The 24341-nt window shown below is 42.9% G+C and overlaps 1 protein-coding gene across 15 annotated transcripts in view; it reads left to right on the top strand.

Annotated features, from left to right (window-relative positions):
* Positions 1-24341, top strand: part of GRIP2 (glutamate receptor interacting protein 2) — a 389440-nt gene that overhangs the window by 305741 nt on the left and 59358 nt on the right. For 12 of the 15 annotated variants that reach the window (XM_080996901.1, XM_080996898.1, XM_080996895.1 and 9 more), the window contains 6 exons: positions 14336-14416; positions 15896-16031; positions 16437-16582; positions 17742-17828; positions 18331-18406; positions 19460-19605. In XM_080996901.1, the coding sequence (XP_080853027.1) occupies positions 14336-14416; positions 15896-16031; positions 16437-16582; positions 17742-17828; positions 18331-18406; positions 19460-19605 (672 nt within the window). The remainder of the gene's footprint in view (positions 1-14335; positions 14417-15895; positions 16032-16436; positions 16583-17741; positions 17829-18330; positions 18407-19459; positions 19606-24341) is intronic. The other 3 variants (XM_080996894.1, XM_080996900.1, XM_080996891.1) reach the window with 1 other exon arrangement.

Genomic DNA, 24341 nt, shown 5'->3' with positions numbered 1-24341 from the left:
CTACCAGCTAGCTTCAACCAGAAATACAAAAGCAATGGCATTGCAATGCTCATGGCGATTTATCACTGGCTTGAGATAAATGTTATGTCTAAAATATGTGGTGGTGGTAAATTATCAAAGGAAAATTCAAGCCAAGCGTTAGGAGGCAAGCTTTGTGTAGTAACATCCTCAGTGGTTTTGCAGGCATCTCCATTGTTTTGTACTGATTTTAATGGGCTTGTTGTTATATTGCTGTGCTCTGTCGCTGCCCATATATTTTATGAGCGGGTGGTGCATATAAATACTTTTGTAAATACAAATAAATAAAATCCCCGACAACATTTGATGAGCCGATGGCAGATCCGTCTATTTAAACACTGTGGCAACCCAATTGTCTAGAAAGAGAAAGAACAGCAGTTCATTATTGACAGTGAAAATGGCACCGGAGCGCAGACTGTCCTCTCTTCTGCCTGTCCCTCACCATTGTGAGGGTGTGTTTGACCCAGGTGAGCAGTGTTTGGCAAGAGGGCCTGCAGGAAGTTAGCGGTGGGTATCAGGGGGCAGACGGGGAGTTGCATACTTTGCATTTGCAGATCTTTCTTGCTGTTTGGCTTCCTATTGTGTTAAAGATATAATAGTACTGACAGTGGGGAAAGGAATATGATCAATTGTGTTAAGTTGTATGGGGCTTCCAAGAGACACTTTAGTGTTTTCATGAAGTAAACCCCATGTGTATTCATATTCTGGAGAACTTTGCTTGGAAGGGTGGCACACAAATGTAGTTTTGAAAATGTTGTGAATCCAATACAGGAGCAGTCATTGGGGTGCCTTCCAGATGCTGTTGGACTTCAACCCCCATCAGCCCTAGACAGCATGGCCATTAGTCAGAGATGATGGGACTTGTAGTCCGACAATATCTGGAGGGCACTACGTGATTCTGAACTGGTGAAGGTATTGTTTTTCCTGTTGAATGTCAGCAACAGCAGCCGCTTTATCTGGCTGCCTGTTGGAAACGGGGAAAAATTCTTCTTAATAGGCTAAAGTCCTGACAGTGGTTGCTGTTAGCATTTGGAGTTACTTGCACAAGATAGCTTTCTTAATGTTCATCCGCTCTGACAAACCTTTTTTTAAAAAAATAAAGAAAATCTGAGCTTGTGGATTAATAAGACTTTCATGTTACAACTTCAGTCTTCAGTATGGCTCAGATCATGTTCCCTTCCTAACAGTCTTTCTATTTAAGAAAAGAGGTATGTGTTTTATTTTTTTATTTTTTGCAATAAGAATATTGCGCTAAATATACATTCCCATGAAGCAGTCTTGTCTCATGGCCTTGGTGTTTTGTTTTTTTCAAACTGCAGCATGTAATTATTCTGAAAGAAGCATTTTGTAATCAACCTTATTTTATGTGTGTATGTTTTAAGGAGAAACATTTTTACCTCTGCTTTTTCCCTCTCTCCACCTGGATTAATAGATTTACCTGTTTATCTTGCACTGGACTCTACAATAAATCCAGGTTTCATGGGGTGTGTTTTTTTTAATAAAAAAGCCTAGCTAACTGCAGCTCTTTAATGGGAACTTTAGAAGTGACATTTTAATAGTCAGATAAGGAAATGCCAAGTTAGTGTCATCCCTAAATGAGCTTACTCCTTCTCAATTGTTGGTCTGATAAGTAAGCGTGACAGGAGGTTTCTTTCCCCAAAGGCTTAACAGTAAGAATGTTAGGTGGTTCATTTTTCAGCCCTTTCCTGTATTGTGTTAGGAAGCCACTTCCTCCAAGGCATATTCTCAGAGGACAGCTCTTTTGCTTTCAGTAGATTTTTTTCCTTTGCTACATTTCTCAACAGATCCATTTGCATGGGGCTTGGTCCACTGGATAGCGTGGGGCTTCTTGTTGTTGTTGTTGATGATGTTTCATTGCTGTTGTCTCGTTGTTGTAGTTGTTGCTATTTTATTTATACCCCACCAATCTGAGTGGCTTCCAACACACGCAAAAATAATAATAAAACATCAAACGTTAATAATAACAATCAGATCCTTTATAAAAAGTCACAGTAACTTTAAATTAAACAACTTATACCAAATAAAGTTAAAAGCCCCCTTGCTGCTGCTGCTGAGGAAGCAAGGGGAGAGGCAAATGGGAAGGAAGGTGGTCATTTTTTATTATATCTAGGACATTGCTGACAAGGATGTAGCCAATGTCCACAGAAGTAAGTCTGATCTATGTCTGACTTTAGATATTTGTAGATTTGTCTGGCAGGGCAAGAAGCCCAGAATAAAATTTAAGATATTAACTGATGCAAAGGAAAGAGGTGGATTTGCCCTGCCAGACTTTAAACTTTATTATGAATCAGCAGCTTTTTGCTGGTTGAAAGAATGGCTACTTCTTGAAAATACAGACATTTTGGATTTAGAAGGTTTTAACAACGTATTTGGATGGCATGCATATTTATGGTATGATAAGGTCAAAGCACATAAAGCATTTAAAAATCATATTGTCAGGAAAGCACTGTTTAATGTTTGGATAAGATACAAGGATTTATTGGAAAATAAAACCCCAAGGTGGTTGTCACCAATGGAAGCGAAAGCTCTGAAAAGGCTCAATATGGAGGCCAAATGGCCGAAATATTGGGAAATTTTGGAACAAGAAGGAGACAAATTGAAATTGCAGAGTTTCGAGAAACTAAAAAACAAAGTGAGAGATTGGCTTCATTATTATCAGATAATGGAGGCATATAATTTGGCTTCCAGGTGGAAAAATCAAAACTAGAAACAGAACTGTTAGAACCCAAAACTAAGAATTTGTCAAGAATGTATAACTTGCTGTTGAAATGGAATACTCAGGATGAAACGGTGAAATCTGCTATGATTAAATGGGCACAAGATGTTGGACATAATATTATGTTTGCTGACTGGGAACAGTTATGGACCACAGGTATGAAGTTTACGGCATGTAATGCCCTAAGAGAGAATATTATGAAAATGATATATAGGTGGTACATGACCCCAGTCAAGCTTGCAAAAATCTATCATTTGCCCGACAATAAATGCTGGAAATGTAAAGAAACTGAAGGTACATTCTTTCACCTTTGGTGGACGTGCCCAAGGATTAAGGCTTTCTGGGAAATGATATATAATGAACTGAAAAAGGTATTTAAATATACCTTCTTGAAGAAACCAGAGGCCTTTCTTCTGGGCATTGTCGGCCAATTGGTGCCAAAGAAGGACAGAACTTTTTTTATGTATGCTACAACAGCAGCAAGAATACTCATTGCAAAGTATTGGAAGACACAAGATCTACCCACTTTGGAAGAATGGGAGATGAAGGTGATGGACTATATGGAATTGGCAGAAATGACTGGCAGAATCTGAGACCAGGGAGAAGAGTCGGTGGAGGAAGATTGGAAGAAATTTAAAGACTATTTACAGAAATATTGTAAAATTAATGAATGATAGAATGATGTTGGATAGTAATTAAGCGGTGTGCAGCTGTAATGCTCTAAGAGAATATGAAAAAAGGGTTATAAATGGGTTAAAATCTAATGGTAAGGATTTGCTGAACCAATAAATTGAAGTGGAATACAAAAACGGGAGGTACGAGGAGGTCCGGGAAACAAGCTAAAGGAAAATAAGTAATAGAAAATATGTGTGTTTTTAACTGTTGTTATTTTGTATTTTTCTTTCTTCTTTTTCATTTTCACTGTAATATTTCAAAAAACCTTAATAAATATCTTATAAAAAAAAAAAAAAAGACTTTATGGAGCCTTAACCACTCATAACCTGAGAGACACTTGCAACTCCTTGCAAAAAGCCTCCTTTACAACCAACCAAGTGTTGCTGCTTGCTGCTGGGCTCCTCCCTAGCAGCCACCCACAATAATAAAAAAAAATGTCATTGGGATGGAGAGAAATGCCCAGAGCGAAGGGATAAAGTTAACTCTGTCCTACAACTTTAGAAGCTGCGTTGATTTGTAATAAATTCTTTGTTAGGAAGATGTCAGAGCAGCAGGCTGCCCTTTTTATCACACAGTGCAAAAGATGTCAGGTTTACAAAAGGCAGGCAGACTGCTTAATTTGACTCATTACAGAATCAAAGACTATCTGGTTTGCCAATTGCAGCTGGCACACTCACCACAAGGGTCTGTCTTTCAAATGGACTTTGAGAGCAGGATCTGCTCAATGAGGGAAATGAATTGTTATGTGCTTTGGCATTTTTTTCTCTCTCATTGGTCTTTCCTAAATGGTCTCTTGCTGGCTGAGTGATTTGTCCGCTGATTTAACGGCTGTGAGTAAAATTGTTCTTGCTGCCATAAAAAAGGCTAAAGAGACGTGGTGCAACTCTTGTTTGCCGCTGACCATTTATATAGCTCTCCATTTGTTCTGACAACAACCTACTGAAGTGTAGGTCACTGTTCCCCCCTTTTTTAACCTTGTAAGAACTAAGAAAACTTTCCTGAAGCATTCAGTTTTTGGTACATGATAAAAAAGGAGCACTTGAATGCAGGCCTTAAGTCCCCTGGATTCAGTTTTATAACTGCTGGAAGGTTCGGCTGCCCCAGGTCCATTTCCTTGGCTCAGACAATGAACAGATTAATTTTGGTTTATGACAGATGGTGCCCAGAAGTTGCTTTGTTCTGAGTCTTTGTCTTTCCCTGGCCTAGTTCTGGCTGAGGTGGAAACCCTATTTGTTTTATTTCTTTATTTAAGGATTTATAAGCATAGATAGAGTCAGAGTGTATACATAACAATCTAAATAAAAGGTAAAGGACCCCTGACAGTTAAGTCCAGCCGCAGATGACTCGGGGGTTGCGGCGCTCATCTCGCTTTACAGGCCGAGGGATCCGGCGTTTGTCTGCAGGCAGTTTTTCCAGGTCATGTGGCCAGCATGACATAGCCGCTTCTGGCACAAGGGAACACTGAAACCAGAGCAGCGCACGGAAACACTGTTTACCTTCCCGCTGCAGCGGTACCTATTTATCTACTTGCACTGGTGTGCTTTTGACCTGCTAGGTTGGCAGAAGTTGGGACTGAGCAACGGGAGCTCACCCTGTCGCAGGGTTTCAAACCGCTGACCTTCTGATTGGCAAGCCCAAGAGGCTCAGTGGTTTAGATCACAGTGTCACTTGTGTCCCTAACAATCTAAATAGTAGATCCCCAAGGCTTCAAATTATCTATAATATATGTAGTATAAAATGGCTGATAGCTCTCTTCAACATTTAAATTTCCAATAGCTAACTAAAAGCAAAAACGCTAGGGAAGGTGTTCAACATTGCTCTTTTCTTGTCATTCCATCAGCGGAAGCATGTCAGCTTGCCCGACAGAACAGTCCTCCCTCTTCTTCCCCTGGAGGCTGTTCTGAGGGTTCCCTTCACCCGTTAGAGCCCATTTCTGTAGGCACAAGGGGCAGAGGAGGGGGGGAATGACCCGTTGTGTAAGTGGGAGTCCTTGCACAGGGCTTCCACTGACATTAGTTGAATCCCAGACTAGGCATTCATCCAAGTTTGACCGGTAGTCGATTTCACAGAGCAAAATCAAAGGTCTGGTTTCTAGTATGGCAGGAGTACCTATGGGGAATACTCTTTTTAAAAATTATTTTTATTGATTTTCCAAATTATTACAGATCAAACCAAATTGCTTAAATTTAATACAATTTCTTAAAATCAGGTTCCCCGCTCTCATTGCAATCATATGTCAAAGATTTTCTCCCATAGCTCTGGGGAATAATCTTAACCATGGTCCATCAGAGGATCACTGTTCCCAGCTGGGATATGTGGGGCAAGATGGTCCTTCAGGTAAAGTTATGACTGGGCTACACCCATTCAGATGATTGAATGGGGGAGGGGTTCCCTTGACTGCATGGTCCTCCAACCAACTGGGAGGAAGGGTTGATGGGAAAGCATCTGTGTGTGAGGTAAAAATAGAATAATTTCTGGAAGAAAGAGGGGGAGACTTGGAAGGAAGCAGAGCATGAGTGCTAGAAGGCACCTTTGTGGGTTCAAGTAATTCTTTTTCCGAGGTGTTGAAGAGGGCCATCTGTTTTGCAGCTTGTAGGAGTGCTAAGCCACTTATTGCCTCCTGTGTTCTGCTTGTGTATATTTCTAAATGAATGAAATAATACAAAAACAAGTATCCAGTCGTCTCTCCCCCCCTTGAACTTCTTACCACTCAGGGAAGTGGAGGTAAGGCTTGCTCATCACTTAACAGTGAGAAAAGAGACTGGATTTTTAGCAACTTGAGGACTGTCAAGGAAAGTATAGAAGTGTGAATGTGCTGCTACTACAAAGGACAGAGTACAATGGAATTGTAGGATTTATGCTGCCTTCCGTCTTCCTCCTTTAAAAAAAAATATTAAAACATTAAAATGCAAAAACACTTTTGGTACTGCCAGTTTCTGAAACACTTACCTGAATAGTGCAACTGCTCCTCTCTTTTTGAGATTCTTCTGTATGCCCTGTGTTACTAAGTCAGGTTCCACATGAATTTTTACAGATTGGGGAGGGTTTTTTTTTTTGCCAGTGTTTTAACATCAAACTTGCAATTGGATTTCTTGATGTTGCTTATGGCTTCACTCAATGCGGATGCAAAACTTCAGGAGCTTGTCAAATGGAACAAATAAGACCATTTATTGCACAGGGTAGGAATGTTGCTGCTATCTACACAAAGCTGTTATTCTTCCAAACACTTAGCTCTGCATAAGTAGACTGTAAAGCTATTGAAAAATATTCAGATGATTGGCACCTGAGGATGTAGTTGTGGGACAAGAATGCTTTAACAATGGGCAGCTCTTCAGTATGATGAGCATGTCTGCCTCCTGGGTGGATCTTCCTTCCTGAAAGCCAGTTCTGACAATACAGCTGATTTATTCTGTTACCATTTATTTATACACCACCTTTTGGCCCAGAGGCCCTCTAAGTGGAGAACAGTATCATAATACAAAAGAAACATACAATAAAAAAATACAATAAACACAATAAATCCATCAAAACGATATAAAAATCGCAAAATACCTCTCAATCGTGCTGAATATGTGTTGGAACACTCCTTAACCCCCTCAAGCAAGGGAACAGGAAACCTATGGATCATGATACCCCTATCTCTCACCTAGGGTGTACACACTCCCCTCTCATCGCTCTCTTCGAAGTGGGGCAGGTTCTACTCTGGGGCAGGAACTGCTCTCTCCCACTGCTGCCAACATGCTAGCATTGTAATAGCCAGAGCCTGGAGGAAAAAAGAATTCTTACAAACCCTCATGTTCACAAAAACACTTACTTCCTGTCCCCCCCCCACCAGCAAAACCCCCAAACTGCTTAGGTATGCACTCTATTCACACACTGTGATTCTTTACGTCGAAGATGAGCTGCTATCCCATGTGAGTTTGTGCCTCCAACTTTAATTACGCTTGTATAAACATCATATTGTGTAAGGAAGTCAACCAGCCCTTTCATGGGCTGGAAATCACTGAAATGCCTGATGGTATAGTTGCTAAAAATGCCCTGTTCCTTGTGGCTGGTTATCTCAAACAATCAGGCCGGTTCTACCATTAGGTAGAGCAAGGCTCCAGTGATGTGATACAAAGAAGCAGAGCTCTGCGTGCCCTGCAGCGTGCCCCGCATCCCTTAAGCTAGCTTGTTGCCCTTCAGATGCAGTGGAGGATGCTACCCTATTGAAGTAAAATTCAATTGCCATAGAACCAGGGAGGAAAGTTGCCCCCATGCTGTTCACCTCAGGTGGCAAATAGTCTTGGGCTGTTCCTACAAGCAACCAGTGTTCAGAGAGGTTCATACTGGAGAAGACACTCTGTTGTCTCCCCTTGCAACTCTGTTCCACACCGGTGACCATTTTAGAGCTCACCTACTCTTTAAACAAAACAGTTTCAAACCTGTGGATGTCATAGTTTCCCAGCCACGAAACTAAGGGCATTGTTGCTCTGTTGGCATCGGGGAATTTCTTGACAGCCTGCACAAGAATAGTAGCCATGTAGACATATTGTAAGGGATGCGGGTGGCGCTGTCGGTTAAACCACAGAGTCTAGGACTTGCCGATCAGAAGGTCGGTGGTTTGAATCCCTGCGACGGGGTGAGCTCCCGTTGCTCAGTCCTTGCTCCTGCCAACCTAGCAGTTCGAAATCACACCAGTGCAAGTAGATAAATAGGTACCACTCCGGCGGGAAGGTAAACGGCATTTCCGTGCACTGCTCTGCTTCGCCAGAAGTGGCTTAGTCATGCTGGCCACATGACCCGGAAGCTGTACGCCGGCTCCCTTGGCCAATAAAGTGAGATGAGCGCCGCAACCCCAGAGTCGGTCACGACTGGACCTAATGGTCAGGGGTCCCTTTACCTTTACCTAGGCATATTGGAAGCTGCCCATCTAGATCAGCATTGTCTGCAGCAGCTGACTCTCCTGGGTTTATGGGGAGGGATATTTCCTGGGCTGTCTGGAAATGCTGGGGATTGAACTCAGGATCTTCTGCATTCAAAGCAAATGTGCTACCTACCACTGAGCCACAGCTCTTCCTCTGCAGAGATAATATATATCTATGTAGCACATAGTATCTTTTTGTGCAGGATGTCTGATGTGAACGCTCCTTTCTGCACATCTCATGATGTGCTGAAGTTATAACCATCAGAAAAAGAACTTTTCAGTGGTAGACATGAGCACACATGTCCTAATACACAGTGCACTTTTAGTTGGAGGTTAAAATTTGGAGAGGTGTCAGATCTCTCTTTTTTTTATCTCACACTTTCTTTTTCTGGAGGGAAAGCTCTTAAGAGCCTATTGTTCCCATGAAGCTCCTAAGATGACATGCTAAGAATAAGGACAGCATATTAACACACAATATAAGAGACTTAATTGAAGATGGAGTAGAGAAGGGAGGAGGGAAATATATCTAATAAAGTAAACCTGATTGACAAAGCAGGAAGCCAGCCAGATATGAACAAAAGGCGCACAGCAGGGAAATGAATGCAAGCAAATGCCAATTCACACTTCAGCAGGCACCTTCCTTGACTGCTCAAACATTTTCAGTCAGATAATGAGCAAAAACAAACACTTTAGCATCCTCCCCTCTGCTGGGGAGAAGAGCTCAAAAGGGATGGAGGGGAGAGAGGGAAAGTCTTAGTGCTAATTGTTTGCCATCTGAACTGTCAGTGAAATGCCAGAGGTTTTTGTTGACTGGCACCTTTGTTGAATGATGGCTAATTGTGAATGGTGAAAGCAAATTTATTATTGCTGGCTCAGGCCATTTAGCTGTTTTGCAAAAGGCTCTTGATGATGATGAGCTGGTTTACCTTGGGCCACACTCTTGAAATGCTAGCTTAGCTGTCAAGCTTGTTTGTTTGTCTGCACCACTTGCACTTCTGGGGCAGGGTGTTACTGATGCTGAGGGTGTTACATCAGATGTTGCTTTGGGGTTACCAAAAGGAAATCTCAACACTCTCTCTTGGTGTTCGGGAAGGGATTGCTGAGGTGTCTGTAATGAGAAGCAGATGGCTGATGGCATGTCTGGGGCATCCATGTAATTGTGAAGTCTGCTTCCGTGGCTCCCTAGTGCAGTCAGTCTCTGCTTCTGGACTAGGAACTCGCAGTGGCAAAATTGTGTGCCTGCCTCTCCCACAGAAATGCTTTAGGTCATTTCTCACAACAACAACAAAATCCCCCTTATATTGCCACATGCCACCCTAAGCTCACTATGGCACCCCAAAAGATGTTACGTCAATTTTTAGTTTTTATTTTATCTTGGAACTGCTAAGGCAGCACTCTGGCAAGTATCCAAGGCATGGTTTGAAATAGGGATGGGGGAGAAATTTGATTCAGTTCACATTTAAAAGCTAACTTACCTAATTTGTACTTTTCCAAACAACTTGTGATCTGAAACACAGCCATCCTTCGAAATCTGCACTTTTTAAATATTTTGTAATGCTGTTCTCCAGCCAAGATATGTATACAAAAATGCATTATCTTAGGTTTAAATGTGCATGAAAAGAAAGATAGTAGTGAAAATAAAATGCATTCTATTATCGGGAATGGTTTTGCAAACAGTGTGTGTACATTTGGCAAAATAGTGTACAAAATGTGTCTATCAGGGTAAATTTGCTGATGAATCTTCATGGACTTGTAGCGTTGGAAGGTACCACAAGGGTCATCTAGTCCAAATCCCTGCAGTGCAGATATCTTCCACCCAACATTAAGAGTCTCATGCTCTACAAATTGAGCTATTACCTGCGTAATAATTTTTTAAAAAATCAGAAACTGATAAGAAAATGTGGAGAACTGAACTTGTGATCGGGGAAAAATGAGAAACTGAAAGGGACCTAAACTGACAGATTCACACACCTGTAGCTTTAAGTGCTTGGGGAGATGCTTTGGAAGCCATGATCAAGTCCAAAGTTTTGTCAGACTACCTGGATGGTTGAAATGAACGTTATTATTATCATTACTTTATAATCATATTAGGCAGGCTGTTTCCCGACTAAACGATAACATTGTAGACCATTAACCATATGCATCTTTGCAGTTTACTAAATTAATTTGAATATGAATTGAAACAACAATAACTCTGAAGCAAGAAGCATAATTTCTGTATGCTTCCAAATACAGTGGTACCTCGGGTTAAGTACTTAATTCGTTCCGGAGGTCCGTACTTAACCTGAAACTGTTCTTAACCTGAAGCACCACTTTAGCTAATGGGGCCTCCTGATGCTGCTGCGCTGCCGGAGCACGATTTCTGTTCTCATCCTGAAGCAAAGTTCTTAGCCCGAGGTACTATTTCTGGGTTAGCAGAATCTGTAACCTGAAGCGTATGTAACCCGAGGTACCACTGTACCACTTGCTGCGAACTGTAACTGGAGAGGTCCTCAGGTCCTACTTTGCAGGCTTCTGATGGGTTGGCTGCGGAGAAAACAGGATGCTGGCCTCATGGGGCTTTGGCCTAATCTAGCACGGCTCTTTTTTATGTTGTTAGTTGACACATATTGTCAAGCAGGCCCCATTTTAGAGATATTCCAGACTGGGTGCTTTTTAGTTTGGATCGTACTTTTCATTAAAAGACAACATTGCTACCAAATTTCATTGGGGGGCATCTTTTGGTATATGGCATCCATCTCGTCAATGTAAAATGTATTTTTTAAAATCAATTAAACTTCACGGTCCTATTTCTGTCCTATTTATATGCTCCTGTGTTTGGATGGCGAAGTTTTTCCCAGAGCACACTCCATCCTGTTCCTGAACTGTAGCATTTCTTGCACTGAAGTGTTGCTAGCGAGGAAAGCTGCTTTCAGTTGCTGATCCAGTAAAAAACAAACGAACAGCCAGCTGACTTCAGCAGGGTGTGGGGGGGGGTGTATAAATATATATATCAGAAGAGCATTTGCTGATGCCGTTCAGAGCCTTGGGATGCTTCCATATTTCCCCCGCAAAAAAAATAAATTAAAAATGGCACCATCAACTGCTGCACTCCTCAAAATCAATGACAATGGTTCTGCCTTAAAACTCTGCTTGTTTTCCCAGAGAGAGGGCAGAGGTGTACCTCGGGTGTGGCCCATGCCTGGAGTGTGTGTGCAAAAATCACCTATCAGACTATGGTGTGTGTCTCATATGTGTGTGTGTGGCGACACAATGCTGCTGTCTCGACGAGATCAAACAAGGGATAAGTTTCCCGCCCTTCTCGCATTGCAGCAAAAACACATGCACATTTTTTCACCCTTCCTCCTCGCCTCTCCCTCACTCTTGATGCTTCGAGCAGTGGCGTAGCGTGGGGGGTGCCAGGGGGGCCGGCCGCACCGGGCGCAACATCTGGGGGGGCGCGCTCGCTGCCTCCGGAGTCGCCGAAGAGCCTCGGGCGCAGGCTGTAGCAGAGCCCCATGTCTCGTGGAACCGACGAGCTGTGCGCGCGCCCGGGCTGAAGGCGTCCGGCAGGCAGCGGCTCTCAGCCCCGCGCGTCAGGGCTGCGGAGGACGTGCCAGGCAGCCCCTCCTCACAGCCCCGCCTCCGCTGCTGCTGCTGCAGCTGCTGGGCCATGTTGCATTTTCCTCGCCTCTCTGCCCCCCTCCTCCTCCGGGCAAGCGGCGTGGTTTGGGCGGCAGCGCCAGCAGCAACTCGACTCAGATCGGCAGGTTAGGGGTTGGGGGGGGCGCAAATTACTTGCCTTGCCCCGGGTTAGGGGGCGCAAATTACTTGCCTTGCCCCGGGTGCTGACAACTCACGCTACGCCACTGGCTTCGAGCACTTGGGTTGTGTGAAATGTAGTGATTTCTAATGTGGCTATTGCAGCACAGCGGTTTTTTTTATTGGGGGCACCAGTACAGCTCCCAGCCAAGGGCACAAGGAGCCCTGCGTATGCCTTGGGGAATGGGGCATGTATGTGTACAGGGCTCTGGTAGATTAGCATTTTCCCTAAGCCTTCCAAAAGAAATACTATGAATTAGGTTTAACTTTGACGCATGCAGCTGTTCTCCTGTATGGGTTCCACAGTTACGGTATGCAAAGTGACTGAAATTTAATAGTGCTTCCCAAGCATGTTGCATTTAAAACTGGTATTTTTGTACGATTCCACCACTCTCAACTATGCAGCTGATCAGGTTGATTTTTTTATTTTATTTTTTACTTTCCAGTACAAACCGAATATCCAGTGGGTGCTGCAGTGATCAGATACTTGATAAGTACCTATTAGAGACTGAGTGGGTTTGGGACACTGGGAGTTAACTCCTTCTGTGCAGTAAATTATAGGCTGCAGTGAGATGCATTGCAAGTATTGTACCCTTGGGTTCCCTTAAAACTGTTTTCGTTCTATCAGTATTGAAGTTTCTGTGATTTGATACAGTCAGTAAATGCGGGAGGAAAAGAGATTTGAGAGTTCTTATTTCCTGGCAAATAAGTATCTCCTTGGGGGGGAAATGCACATAAGAAGTGAAATCCATATTTAATTATACCATTAGCATTTTAAGCTGATACTCTTTTATATACTGTTTCTGTGCCGCCGCCCCCACCCCCACTTTGAAGTTGCAGCAAGGAGAGGTGACTTTGAAATAAAAGGATGCAAGGGAACAGGTGATTGAATTCAAGTATATTGATTTAGTGCTCTGTTGGTATCCTGATGTATGATTCCATTTCTGGGGACCATGAGTTTCTGCGCAAGTATTATGGCATGCTTAAAGCCATATGAGAATGATGTTCTTTCACCCTTAAAGGGTTATCTCATGAAAAATAAATCAGATTGTCCTTTTATCACTGCTGTCCTGGAAAAGTGCTACTGAAGTAGGGAGGTCCTGTTTAGTCTTAGGTGTAAAGCAATCTTCCACATGCCTCACAGCATTGCCCTGCCACAACATTAAGTGGCCTTTATGCACACTGCACACTCCTGCAATGGAACTTCCCCTTCTTCTCCTCTGTGCACTCCCTGCATCCTTCAAATCTGCCATGACGATTTCCCCAACTCTCCACAGCAGATAGAGGTGTGGAAAAACGTGGCACACAATGACATTGTTGGATTTGACCCATTGTAAGTCGCTTTTGACTCTTCCACCAATTGCCAAAGGGGATGGAGCTGGAGTAAGGCTGCTTGCAAGATGGCGAGGCTAGCCTCCAAAGCACTGTAAGAAGCCTCTAAATGCTATGGTGGGTGGTAGAGAAGTCACCAAGGAATGCCATTTTCCGCACTATCTCTACAGCCACAGTAACATGTACGCTAATTCTAAAGGTTATAAAAGGACTTTGCAAGGAGGTTTACAGAGCCAAAATTCAGATAACCAGAGTTCCAAACATTTATTTGTGAGGGCCCTATTACATGAGGATTCAGTGAGCTGATGATGTTGTTTTGCATGGAGAGACAACTTTGTGTTAGCAGTAACATCACTCAAACTTCTCTGATTCTTTCGCAGAAAAGTAATAGTTAAATGTTGGTATGTATCTGAAGAAGTGTGCATGCACATGAAAACTTATACACAGAACAAACTTAGTTGGTCTCTAAGGTGCTACTGGACAATTTTTCATTCTTTTTATTTAGTTAAATGTTGGGTAAGCAAAAATTGAAATCACCCTTAGCTTAGCACTGAGGGTTGTTCTGGGTGACTATTAAAATTTACCTGTGATGCTCAGGCACTGCCAGCCAGCAACGTGGAGTTCACAAGTGTTAAAATGTGCGAGACTCAAGATTTTCAAATGCTTGGTATCAACACAGCATTATAAAATGTCAATGAAACAAAAAGTTGTAAGAAATATTTGTCATACCAGTTAAGAATCAAAAGCAATGATTATTTTGAGCTTGCTTATAAAGCCCTCAGACCACTCGTGAGTTGTGACCTACAGGTTAGGAAGCACTTGTTTATAATTTGCACATCAGTCTGTTGTGATTTTTGTTTTGGTAGATGATGGCCCTTACTCGAAAGGGAGCAAAGACTCAGGTGGACTGGACACAGCCCTGGTTTCAAGAAGGCAAAGTATACCAGGTAACTGACATTTTCATTTAGCCATGTATACCTTTTTAAGGTCAGTAAGGTTTCATTCTTAGTTTGGTAACCACCAAAAGTGCTTTGCTGGGTGTGGTAGAGCCGCTTTGCTAACTTTCTGGCAGGTGGGTTGCTTATTGGAAGGGACTGGTGCAGTGCTCACGTCCCAGCAGAAATTGGGTGGGTGCTCCTGACCACGGGCTCACCTGGTAGCTGCAGTCGTAGGTTTTAATTTAAATATTTCCCACTGTGTCAACACTACATCAGGGTCATAACGGGAAATTAAAATTGCTGCTGCCAGAAATGCATGTGTCTTGGGGGGGGGGCCAGGGGCATGTTAAGACAGGGATTAATGTAGCTGAGCTCTAATGGGGGCACATGAGCCCTGGAAGCTGCCTGCAGATGCTAGCTCCTGATACAGTAAACCATGGTCTGCACCAATGGCAGTAGAGATGTGTTGCTGCACCAAGGTTAGCTCCAAAAATTAAAAGGAGGGAATTTTCATGTGATGAAAAAGCATGCAAGCCCTGCAGCACTCCTGACCTCATAGCCATAGTTAAGAGATGGGGCAGCATTAGGCTCAGGTAATTCCTGTAATAATAATCATCATCATCATAATTACAAAGCCAAAAAGAGGAAATGGAAGAAAATGTTGAAGGTGGGGAGGAAGAGGAGAAAAAAGCTATTGAGGAGCACATTCCAACTACTACTCATTTTTATTGTTCCTTCAGTTTTGATTGATCAGTCGCATGAGATGCAATACATTCTGTAGCAGCTTGAGCCCGTAATAGTGAAGACTTGTAAAACATGCTCTACTCGTATGCATTACAAGGCTGAAGAGTGATAAATATTTATAGGGGGACCATTATGCAGCACTTATTCGCCTTCATTCATGCATTAATGTCAGATTATCATTTAAATGACACAGGTGTGATATTCTTCGTTCTTCCATTACTGAGTGTCCTTGGGTTTAGGCCCATTTGCAGTCACCTGTGGATACTGTGGCACCTACACCCATTTGCACCATGGAGAAGTTCAGAGTCATCAATGCAATCCAAAGCAGAAAATGCATGGAAGAGAGAGGAGTGGATCCTGAGCACTTAAATTGACACATAACTTTATACAAGAACTAATATACAGCAAGCCTTTTCCTCTTCTGAAACAGACAGCAAGTAATAAGACTTCAAACAAAACAAAAAAACCAGCCTGGCACACTATCGACCTTATTTTTTGAAACGTGTGTGCCCAAAGATCTTGGGCAATCCTTGGGCAACCCTTAGCAGAGACTCGCCTAGCCCCCCAAACATGGGCAGCTTGGGAAAAATAAAGTAGGGAGGATTGGGGAGTTATTAAGCACTTTAAGCATCTCCATTGTCTGCAATGTTTTATATAAATGCTGCAATGTATTTTTCACTGTTTTACTTATGAGATGTGCAGTGTAACAATGTCCAGGGACTTCTTCCTACATTTTCTCCACAGAAGAATTCAGAGGAGTCACAATTGTGGAACTGATTAAAAAAGAAGGAAGCACCCTTGGCTTAACTATATCTGGTGGTACAGATAAAGATGGTAAACCAAGAGTTTCCAACCTGAGACCAGGAGGGCTGGCAGCAAGGTAAACCAATCACATTAACAAGGATAGATTTCATTGTCTTGGGTTCATTCATCACCAGGGACCAGCATTTGTTTAAAGCACTTTTTGCATGTTAGATAGCTAAAGAATAACATCTTTCAGCCTCACCTCCTAACACAACTTTACTCGTTATGATTCAGTGGGTGCATATTATAAACCTTTTCCTCATTTCCCTGAACCTTCCTTATTAAAAAAATAAAGAAAAATGCTTTTGTGCACGGTTATCAAGTAATATCTGCTGTTACTTTCCATATGGCGTTTAAGTTCACATTCCTCATTATGTAGGTAGTTCTTTCTATTTAATAAGCCAGTAAGGATGTAATTGCAGATCATGTGAAAAGGGTGCTGGAAAGATGCAATTGAGATGTTTTGTTGTGTTTATTGCAGGAGCGACCAGCTAAACGTTGGTGACTACATCAAGTCAGTGAATGGGATTAACCTGACGAAACTTCGCCATGATGAAATCATAAGCCTGTTGAAGAACGTGGGGGAAAGGGTGGTGCTAGAGGTAGAATACGAGCTGCCACTAGCGGGTTAGTACTTCCTGGATGCAGTTACTGCTGTAATGTTTCAAGATGTAGGTGGCTTCCCCTCCCCTCCTTGCCTCTTGTACAAAAATTGGTTTGAACCATCAGATCATTCAGCCATCTTGCTCCAGTTAGGCTCTATTGACTGGCGGCGGCAGCAGTTATGTGTAACATTGCAGGCAAGGTCCCTTCCAGCTTTGTTCTAGGAAATGCTTTTTAACTGGAAATGCCAGTGATATGAAACCGGGATAACTTCCAGTCACTAGGTTGGATTCAGAATTCTGGATGCTGTTGCTTGTAAACATTTAGCAAACCTCAAGATTTTACAGGCAGTAGCAGATGGAGAAAACAAACTGTTTCCACCTGCAACTGGTGCCCCAATTCTACTGTCTTTGGATATTTGAGCAGATGACCGATCAGATTCTTATTTACTCACAAACTGAAGCATATGCTCTTGATGGTGATATTATTACCATTCTTTGCATTAATGGTCCATCTTTGCTCCAAGGAGCTCAAGGTGGCATTTGTTTTTTTATTTAGGTAATAAATTTTTTATACTACTTGGTAGTAAAAAAACAACAAAACCCCCTCAAAGCAGTTTTAAGTATGACTAGCATCACATTTGCTTAAGGAGTGTTCAATACAGGCAACCTTCCTGGCCCTGACCCACGCATCAGTGGTCACATGTCAGTTGAATGTGCACAAAATGGTCACTGCCTGTACTTTAACCATGCTTTCTACTTTATAATCAAACTATTCTTTTAGCTGTGAAGATTTGAACATAGTCATCTAGGGTTGCCTGCAGGCCTTTTGCCTAAGATACCTGACAGTCCAGTAACCACTGCCAGCTTCTGAAAGGTGCAATCAGATTTGAAGCCTCCAGGAAAAGGGCAATGGTTTGCTTTAGTACAGTATTATGTATGCATTAAGAGAGCTTGAGGGCAGTCTAGAAGATTGGATCTTGATTTAGCCATATTTTTAATTCTGTTTAATAGCTTCATATACTTAAGGCAAGCATTCTTTTTACCTGCTTCAAAAGCCCCTCATATTGCAAGATTTATGAATGTGATTAGGCAAATTTTCGTATCGGATGAAGAATGTTTTTTTAAAAAGAAGTATGGCAGGTTAAGGATGTCAATTCACCCCTTTTCTTCCCTATCTCTAGCCCCGGATAATAGTGCCGGCATCATTCCAAAGACCATTGATGTCACCCTGTACAAAGAAGGCAACAGTTTTGGATTTGTACTACGAGGTCAGATTCTCTTTGGTTAATGATGATAAAACTACATTGCTGGGACATGTGAAAGTGGGGGAGGGGATAAAGCCAGCTATTCTGTATAAATCAAAATCCTTAGCTAATACAGCACAATCTTCGAAGAATGCTGACAAATACAGTTTTGGGGTTCCGTCTTTATTTCGGAGGTTCTTTGGGTTGCATCCATCAATGTCACATGGCTTACAGAATGACTTCTGCTCAATGCAACAGAATGTCTCCCCTCTGAAAGCCCCTCAGATCTGTTTGCGAGAATTGGGGTAACCCCCAGATCAGATTTGGGGGTGTGCAGTGGGAGGAGAGGGAAGGAAATTTCCATTTCCATTAGCAGATGCCTTTCCATGCTCATAGTGACTCATTGTATTGAAGCCTTTAATAGCTGGGCTGGAGAAGGGTTCATGTCTTCTACTGTGGTACAGATTTTTCCTATCTCAGCATTACAGCATTTATTTGTGTGTGTTTTTTTGCAAATTTGTTACAGGAGGAGCCCACGAAGATTGGCACAAATCCAGGCCATTAGTACTGACATATGTTAGGCCAGGTGGTCCAGCAGACAGGTAATGTTCACATTTAGCAACGGAGCTTAAATAGGTGTTTTGCCAACCAACCTACCTGAAGCTCCTAGTACAGGGATGATGGGAGTTGTAGTCCCAAAACATCTGGAGGGCGGAGTTTGCCTATGCCTGTCCTAGTAGGTCTGCATACCAGCTGTATATCTACGTTTGATATCTGGGCGTACTCTCTACATGTCTCTTTTTCTCGACTTTCCCCCAAATGATCACTAGCTAGTGTTTCAAGAGACTGAAAATAGTTTCAGGCCAAATTCAAATACTGATTTCCATGCTTACCACTAATTTGTGCAACTGATTTTAAAAATAGCTGTTATGTATGCTCTAATTGAGGCTGATGGTGGATAGATTGTTGCAAGATCCCTTGTCTCAGCCTTTACCAATATGGTGCCCTCCAACTGTTTTAGATTACAGGTGATGGAGTAATTACTACTACTACTATTACTACTACTACTACTACTAACAACAACAACAACAACAACAACAACAATTTATTTATATGCCGCCCATCTGACTGGGTTGTCCCAGCTACTCTGGGTGGCTTCCAACAAACACAGGAAGACATCAAACGTTAAAAACTTCCCTAAACAGGGCTGCCTTCGAATGTCTTCTAGAAGTCAGATACTTGTTTATTTCCTTGACATCTGATGGGATGGTGTTCTACCTTGGTCCAAAACAGCTGGAGACCAGTATGGGGATAATTGTTCAAGCAGCCACATCTGTGCCATTAAGTGTACCTGGAAAGGGGGCCAAAGAAATATTTGTCTTGGTAAGCTAGTTATGAACTGACTTCCCCACTTACCACATTTGAACGGCTTCCCAATTACACATGTTCCCGGGGCGACTCATAAGAATGAAATCCAACGTAATACAAAGCACTAAAGGTAGCAAAGAAACATTGTTCTTTCCGGCAGATGTGCAATAAAAGTAAAAACACAAGCTGTTTGAAAAGCTGGTTTTCTGGTCCACATATGCTTCATTTGGGGGGTCTGTCTGTCCTGGTTTTGTATGTGTTAAGAATTGTGTGCAATGTTCCTGCAGGGAAGGGTCTCTGAAAATTGGGGACAGGCTGCTGAGTGTTGACGGGATTCCCCTTCACAGTGTGAGTCACGCTGATGCATTGAACATCCTTCGCCAGTGCAACCAAGAGGCACTTTTCCAGATTGAGTATGATGTCACCATAATGGGTAAGGGCTTTTGGATTCCCTTGGGGGGGGGCACAGGCTTTGGCCATGGGGAGGGAGGAATTCATTTGCATTTTCTCCTCACCCAGTGCAGAATATATTGATCTGTGGGTAGTGAAAATTTAAAAGTTTAAAATTACCACAGCGGCCAAGAGGAATGGGCTAAAACATTGTTTAAAGCAAGCTTAGGATAGATAATTGAGTTTGGAGGTGTGCTCCTGGAGTCATACAGTAAATCTAAACTAGGTATGCTTTCTAAGGGACATTCAGTAACATTCCCAAGTTCTGCTTCCCAAATTTCATGCACCAGTTTTCTTAAGCAACAAGTGCATAGGCTGAGACAAGTTAGCTTGTCAACATCACAAATTAATACAAAATGATGGAGTTGCAGACAAGTATTTAGGTGCAAATGTTACAGTTACTACTGAGAAAGAGCAGCGAAACAATGGATTGTCTTCTCTAGGAAAGCTGTGGGGTGTTTTGAGGAAGACATATACAGTGGTACCTCGGGTTAAGTACTTAATTCGTTCCAGAGGTCCGTACTTAACCTGAAACTGTTCTTAACCTGAAGCACCACTTTAGCTAATGGGGCCTCCTGCTGCCGCTGCACCGCCGGAGCACGATTTCTGTTCTCATGCTGAAGCAAAGTTCTGAACCTGAAGCACTATTTCTGGGTTAGCGGAGTCTGTAACCTGAAGCGTATGTAACCTGAAGCGTATGTAACCTGAGGTACCACTGTAGACATATGAACATGGAAGGATTGGCTCTGATGGAATGAACCATAATGTCATTATGGAACATGGCTTGATGTTTACTGTATAGCAGAGAGTTTAAACCTATTAAGCCTTCCATTGTATGTTAGAGGCAGGTGACTCAGCTGAACAAAGAGAACATAAGCCAAGCTTGCTGGATCAGGGCAATGATTTAATCCAGCATCCTGTTCTCACAGTGGCCAACTAAATACCTGTGGGAAACGCAGTGCCCAATGCATAAAGGTCCCAAATAAAGTAAAAAACGACTTGAAAAATAGAAAATTATGCTCTTTGGCACATGAACATTAAGCTATTGCGGGGTAAAGGAGAGCAGATAACGTGCCAGGTGAATATTCCAGACAGGAAGATCTAGTCTCCTGTCCCCATATCCTTAAATCACCTGAAATGCCAGTAAATGCAATAAAATATTTGTTTCTAGGTTTTAATATATGCCTTCATTCAGATCACATTCTTCCATCTATGTTCAAAGAAGAAGAAAAAGGAAAGTGTTTTGTGTTCTCATGCTTTGTATTCACAGACCGAACAATATAATTGAAACGTTCATTTATAAATCGTTATCTATAGTCATCTGCCGTTTATCTTGTTAGCAAAGGAGAAATATGGGAGTAGAGAATATGCAGAAATTGGCTATAGGAGGGAGCATAAACAAGGGATTTTATGGTGTCTTTAGGAAAGGATGTATTCCCATCTCTCTTGCAAAATTGTTCACAGACAAGAATATAAAATAGTGCCTATTAAAATTGATGGGGTGCTTGAGACTTGCCTGAACTTAAATCTGCTGCTAGCCCCTTGTGGACCCAGTTTCCTACCCTGCACAGCCTGTATGTTTTCTCTTCTCCTGGTTTTCCTAATGCTAGAGCACATACGTTCAAAAGACCCTCAGCGTTCGTGTCTCTGGCTTCAGAGCTGGACGTCAAAAACTATAAATTGAATCTAGCTGTGATGAAGTTACAGTATATTTTAGACTCTGAACTTCATAATCTTACCCTCTTTAGATCTGCATTACTTCAAAATGTGGCAATGTTAGCTGAGAGGGGGTGGCTTCCTCCTCCTGCTCATTCTGCTGGGTTGGGGACTGAACTTGTGCCAGAAAGTCCTGCGCTGACACGACTTCAATGGTTCCTAATCTCTTCCTGGTGTACGTAGTAGCCAGAAAGAGCTAAAGCCCCATGCTGATGCTCGATGAGAGAGGCAGATTTGTCTTATTTGTGGCTGTTCCCTGAGTAGAAGACAGGCAGTGGTGGCCTGGCCTGAGCAGAAGAGGAACCCTGCTTGATTTGTATTGTAGGTCACTGCTTCTGCTGGAGATGCAGGAGCCCAATGCAAAGTGTTTTTTAGGCACAGCATCTATTCAAGCCTTTGAATTTCACGGAATTTGTGTAGGAGGCATGTAGCTGCTGTGTGGCAAATTAGAGCAGTTCATGCCAGAAAATACGGAACAGAATGTGCAGATGATGGGTTTAAGGGTTACTGCTGAGTCCAAAGCTGTGCTGGCTGCAGAAGCGCGGTGAACTGTCGCAGAGTGCAATGCCTCTCGGGGGTGGGGGGAACAGACTGGACTGCCTATTTTTAAAGCCTTTCCCCCTGCACTTCTCATTGTGAACCAAGGAACCACATCACCCTGTTTAAGCTCTGGAGCAGAGAAAGGTGGGCGGAGGGAGGGGAGAGAATGGTACCCGGTTATAGTTTTGTTTTAGTAAATTCTGCATTTCAGAATGCTTCAAGTTGTGCCTAGGGACTGTGGAACTGCTCCCCACCCCCCAAATTGAACACTGTCAATGTGCAGCTAGATTGTGCGTGTGTATATAAAATTATTGGAGAAGCTTTTAGATATTTTGTCATGCAATATTTTCCAAACTTGGAGGAGGGTGGGTCAGAACTAAGCAATTTTCGATCTTTTAATGGAGATAACAGCATTACTCTAACCCAGAGCTTTCCATACTTTTCATGCTGGTGACACACCTTTTAGACACGCATCATTTTGCGACACAGTAATTCAGTTTTACTATCCAGCCGGAGGTTAAACTAACACCTTTCCAGCCCCAAGAGGAGTGTGAGGAGCATTCACACAACACACCTACACACTGCAGCCGACACACTAACGTGTCACGATACACAGTTTGGGAAGCTCTGCTCTAACCAAAAGCAAGGACCAGTTGATAACTCAGATATCTCGGATTACGTGTCCTTGAGTTCATGTGCAGATTTCTGATCATCGGAGAAGGCAGGAGAAAGCAGGCCCGGGCAGAGCTTGTCTGAGGCCCGGGGTGGGAATCTGTTTCTTGGCATGGCAGTGTATGTCTGGCAGGCCCCTGGTGGATCGCCCTCCCCCTCAGACAGCTTTGCCTTCTGAGGCCTGGGGCAAGTGTACCCGGCTGCCCCCGCTCCCTGCACAGGCCTGAAATAAAGGAACTTAACCCTTTCTCCCCTACTACAGTCCTGAGTGGGAAACGCTTTCCTGAAGCTGATATTTGCTTTTGAGAGGCAGGGAATCTCATATCAATTTCAAATTTGGGGTTTTACTCAAGAAATCAGCTGAGGAACAAAGATTTAATTTCCCCATCTGTACCTTTTCTAATCACATTAAGTATTACCTCATAACAGTTTTTTTTAAAAGCCTGCAGGCTTTGGGGGAGGTGTGTACAGTGGTACCTTGGGTTACAAACACTTCAGGTTACAAATTCCACTAACCCAGAAGTAGTCCCTCAGGTTGAGAACGGAAATCGCGCAGCGGCAGCAGTGGGAGGCCCCATTAGCGAAAGCGTGCCTCAGGTTAAGAACAGTTTCAGGTTAAGAACGGACCTCCATAACGAATTAAGTTTGTAACCTGAGGTACCACTGTAATATTATTTTCTTGAGCTTTCATAGCTGGTCACACACAGAAAAAAATACACAGCATCACACCACATGTAGGTCACTGTGTGTTAAACTGGACTGGAGCACATCTTGGTGTAAGCAGGAGAGGACCATGTTTTGCTTGGTTCCTCCTTTGAGGGGGTAGGAAATACTACATATGTAAAACTAGCATGTCACAAAGAAGGCTAGGTGAGACCTCTTCTCCTTGATGTGTGGTGGAGCAGTATTTGATCATGCATTCCCACTTACACATTCTGATGTGCTGCATTCAAGTATTACCCAGATTATAAGTTGTTTGTCTGCGCCTTAGGCCCTGATATAGTGGCCATGTGTCCTAATTTACAGAGCCCAGCTCTCTATTTGAAGGGTTGTCCACTTTAAAAATAAAGAGCCAAAGGAAGGGAGAGCAGGAACCTGGAGTTTGCCCATCGACAGCTGGTTACCCGCATAGCAGACTGAGCAGGCATGCAGGTCACAGCCTTCCTCACTCTGGTGAGATGTATCATGTTTCTATTTTAAATTATAGAAATTGTTTCTAAATTTGCCTCTGTACATGTAAATAAGCACATGCAAATTGGCACCCAGCCTGCATTGTTGTTTGTGGAGCGCATTATTGTCTTTGGGATCTTAACTGCCAATCTGTCCAGCAGACATTCGTCTCGTATCTACAAGGGGGAAACTCCCCAGCCCCACAGTGCAGATCAATAAAGTACAGGTGTAGCAATTCAGCCTGACTTCTGAACTTGGGATTTCTGCTTCTAGAATCTTTGTCTCACATCAAAATGTGGAACATGCATCTCCACCCAAGAGGCCATGATTTAAAGCCGACTTTCCTTCACCTCCCTGGTGCCCTCCGGGCAGTTTTGGACTACAACTCCCATCATTCTCTGCCAACACAGCCGTGCTGACATGGGCAGTTGGGACTTGTAGTCCCAAGCATCTGGAGGGCACCAGGTCATCAAAGGCCAGAGTCGCTGGGCTTGCCAGTTTTCCAACTGAAACTCAGGTGTGATTTGCAGTAGCTCCTCAATGATACCTGGAGTTGGAAAAAGAAAAAAAAAAGTACTACAGAATATAGAGCAAATACGCATTGACAGAAATGAGCAAAAA

The sequence above is a fragment of the Podarcis pityusensis genome (genome assembly GCF_964106645.2).
Source record: "Podarcis pityusensis genome assembly, chromosome: 2".
NCBI lineage: Eukaryota > Metazoa > Chordata > Lepidosauria > Squamata > Lacertidae > Podarcis > Podarcis pityusensis.
This window is presented reverse-complemented; position numbering and strand designations above follow the sequence as displayed.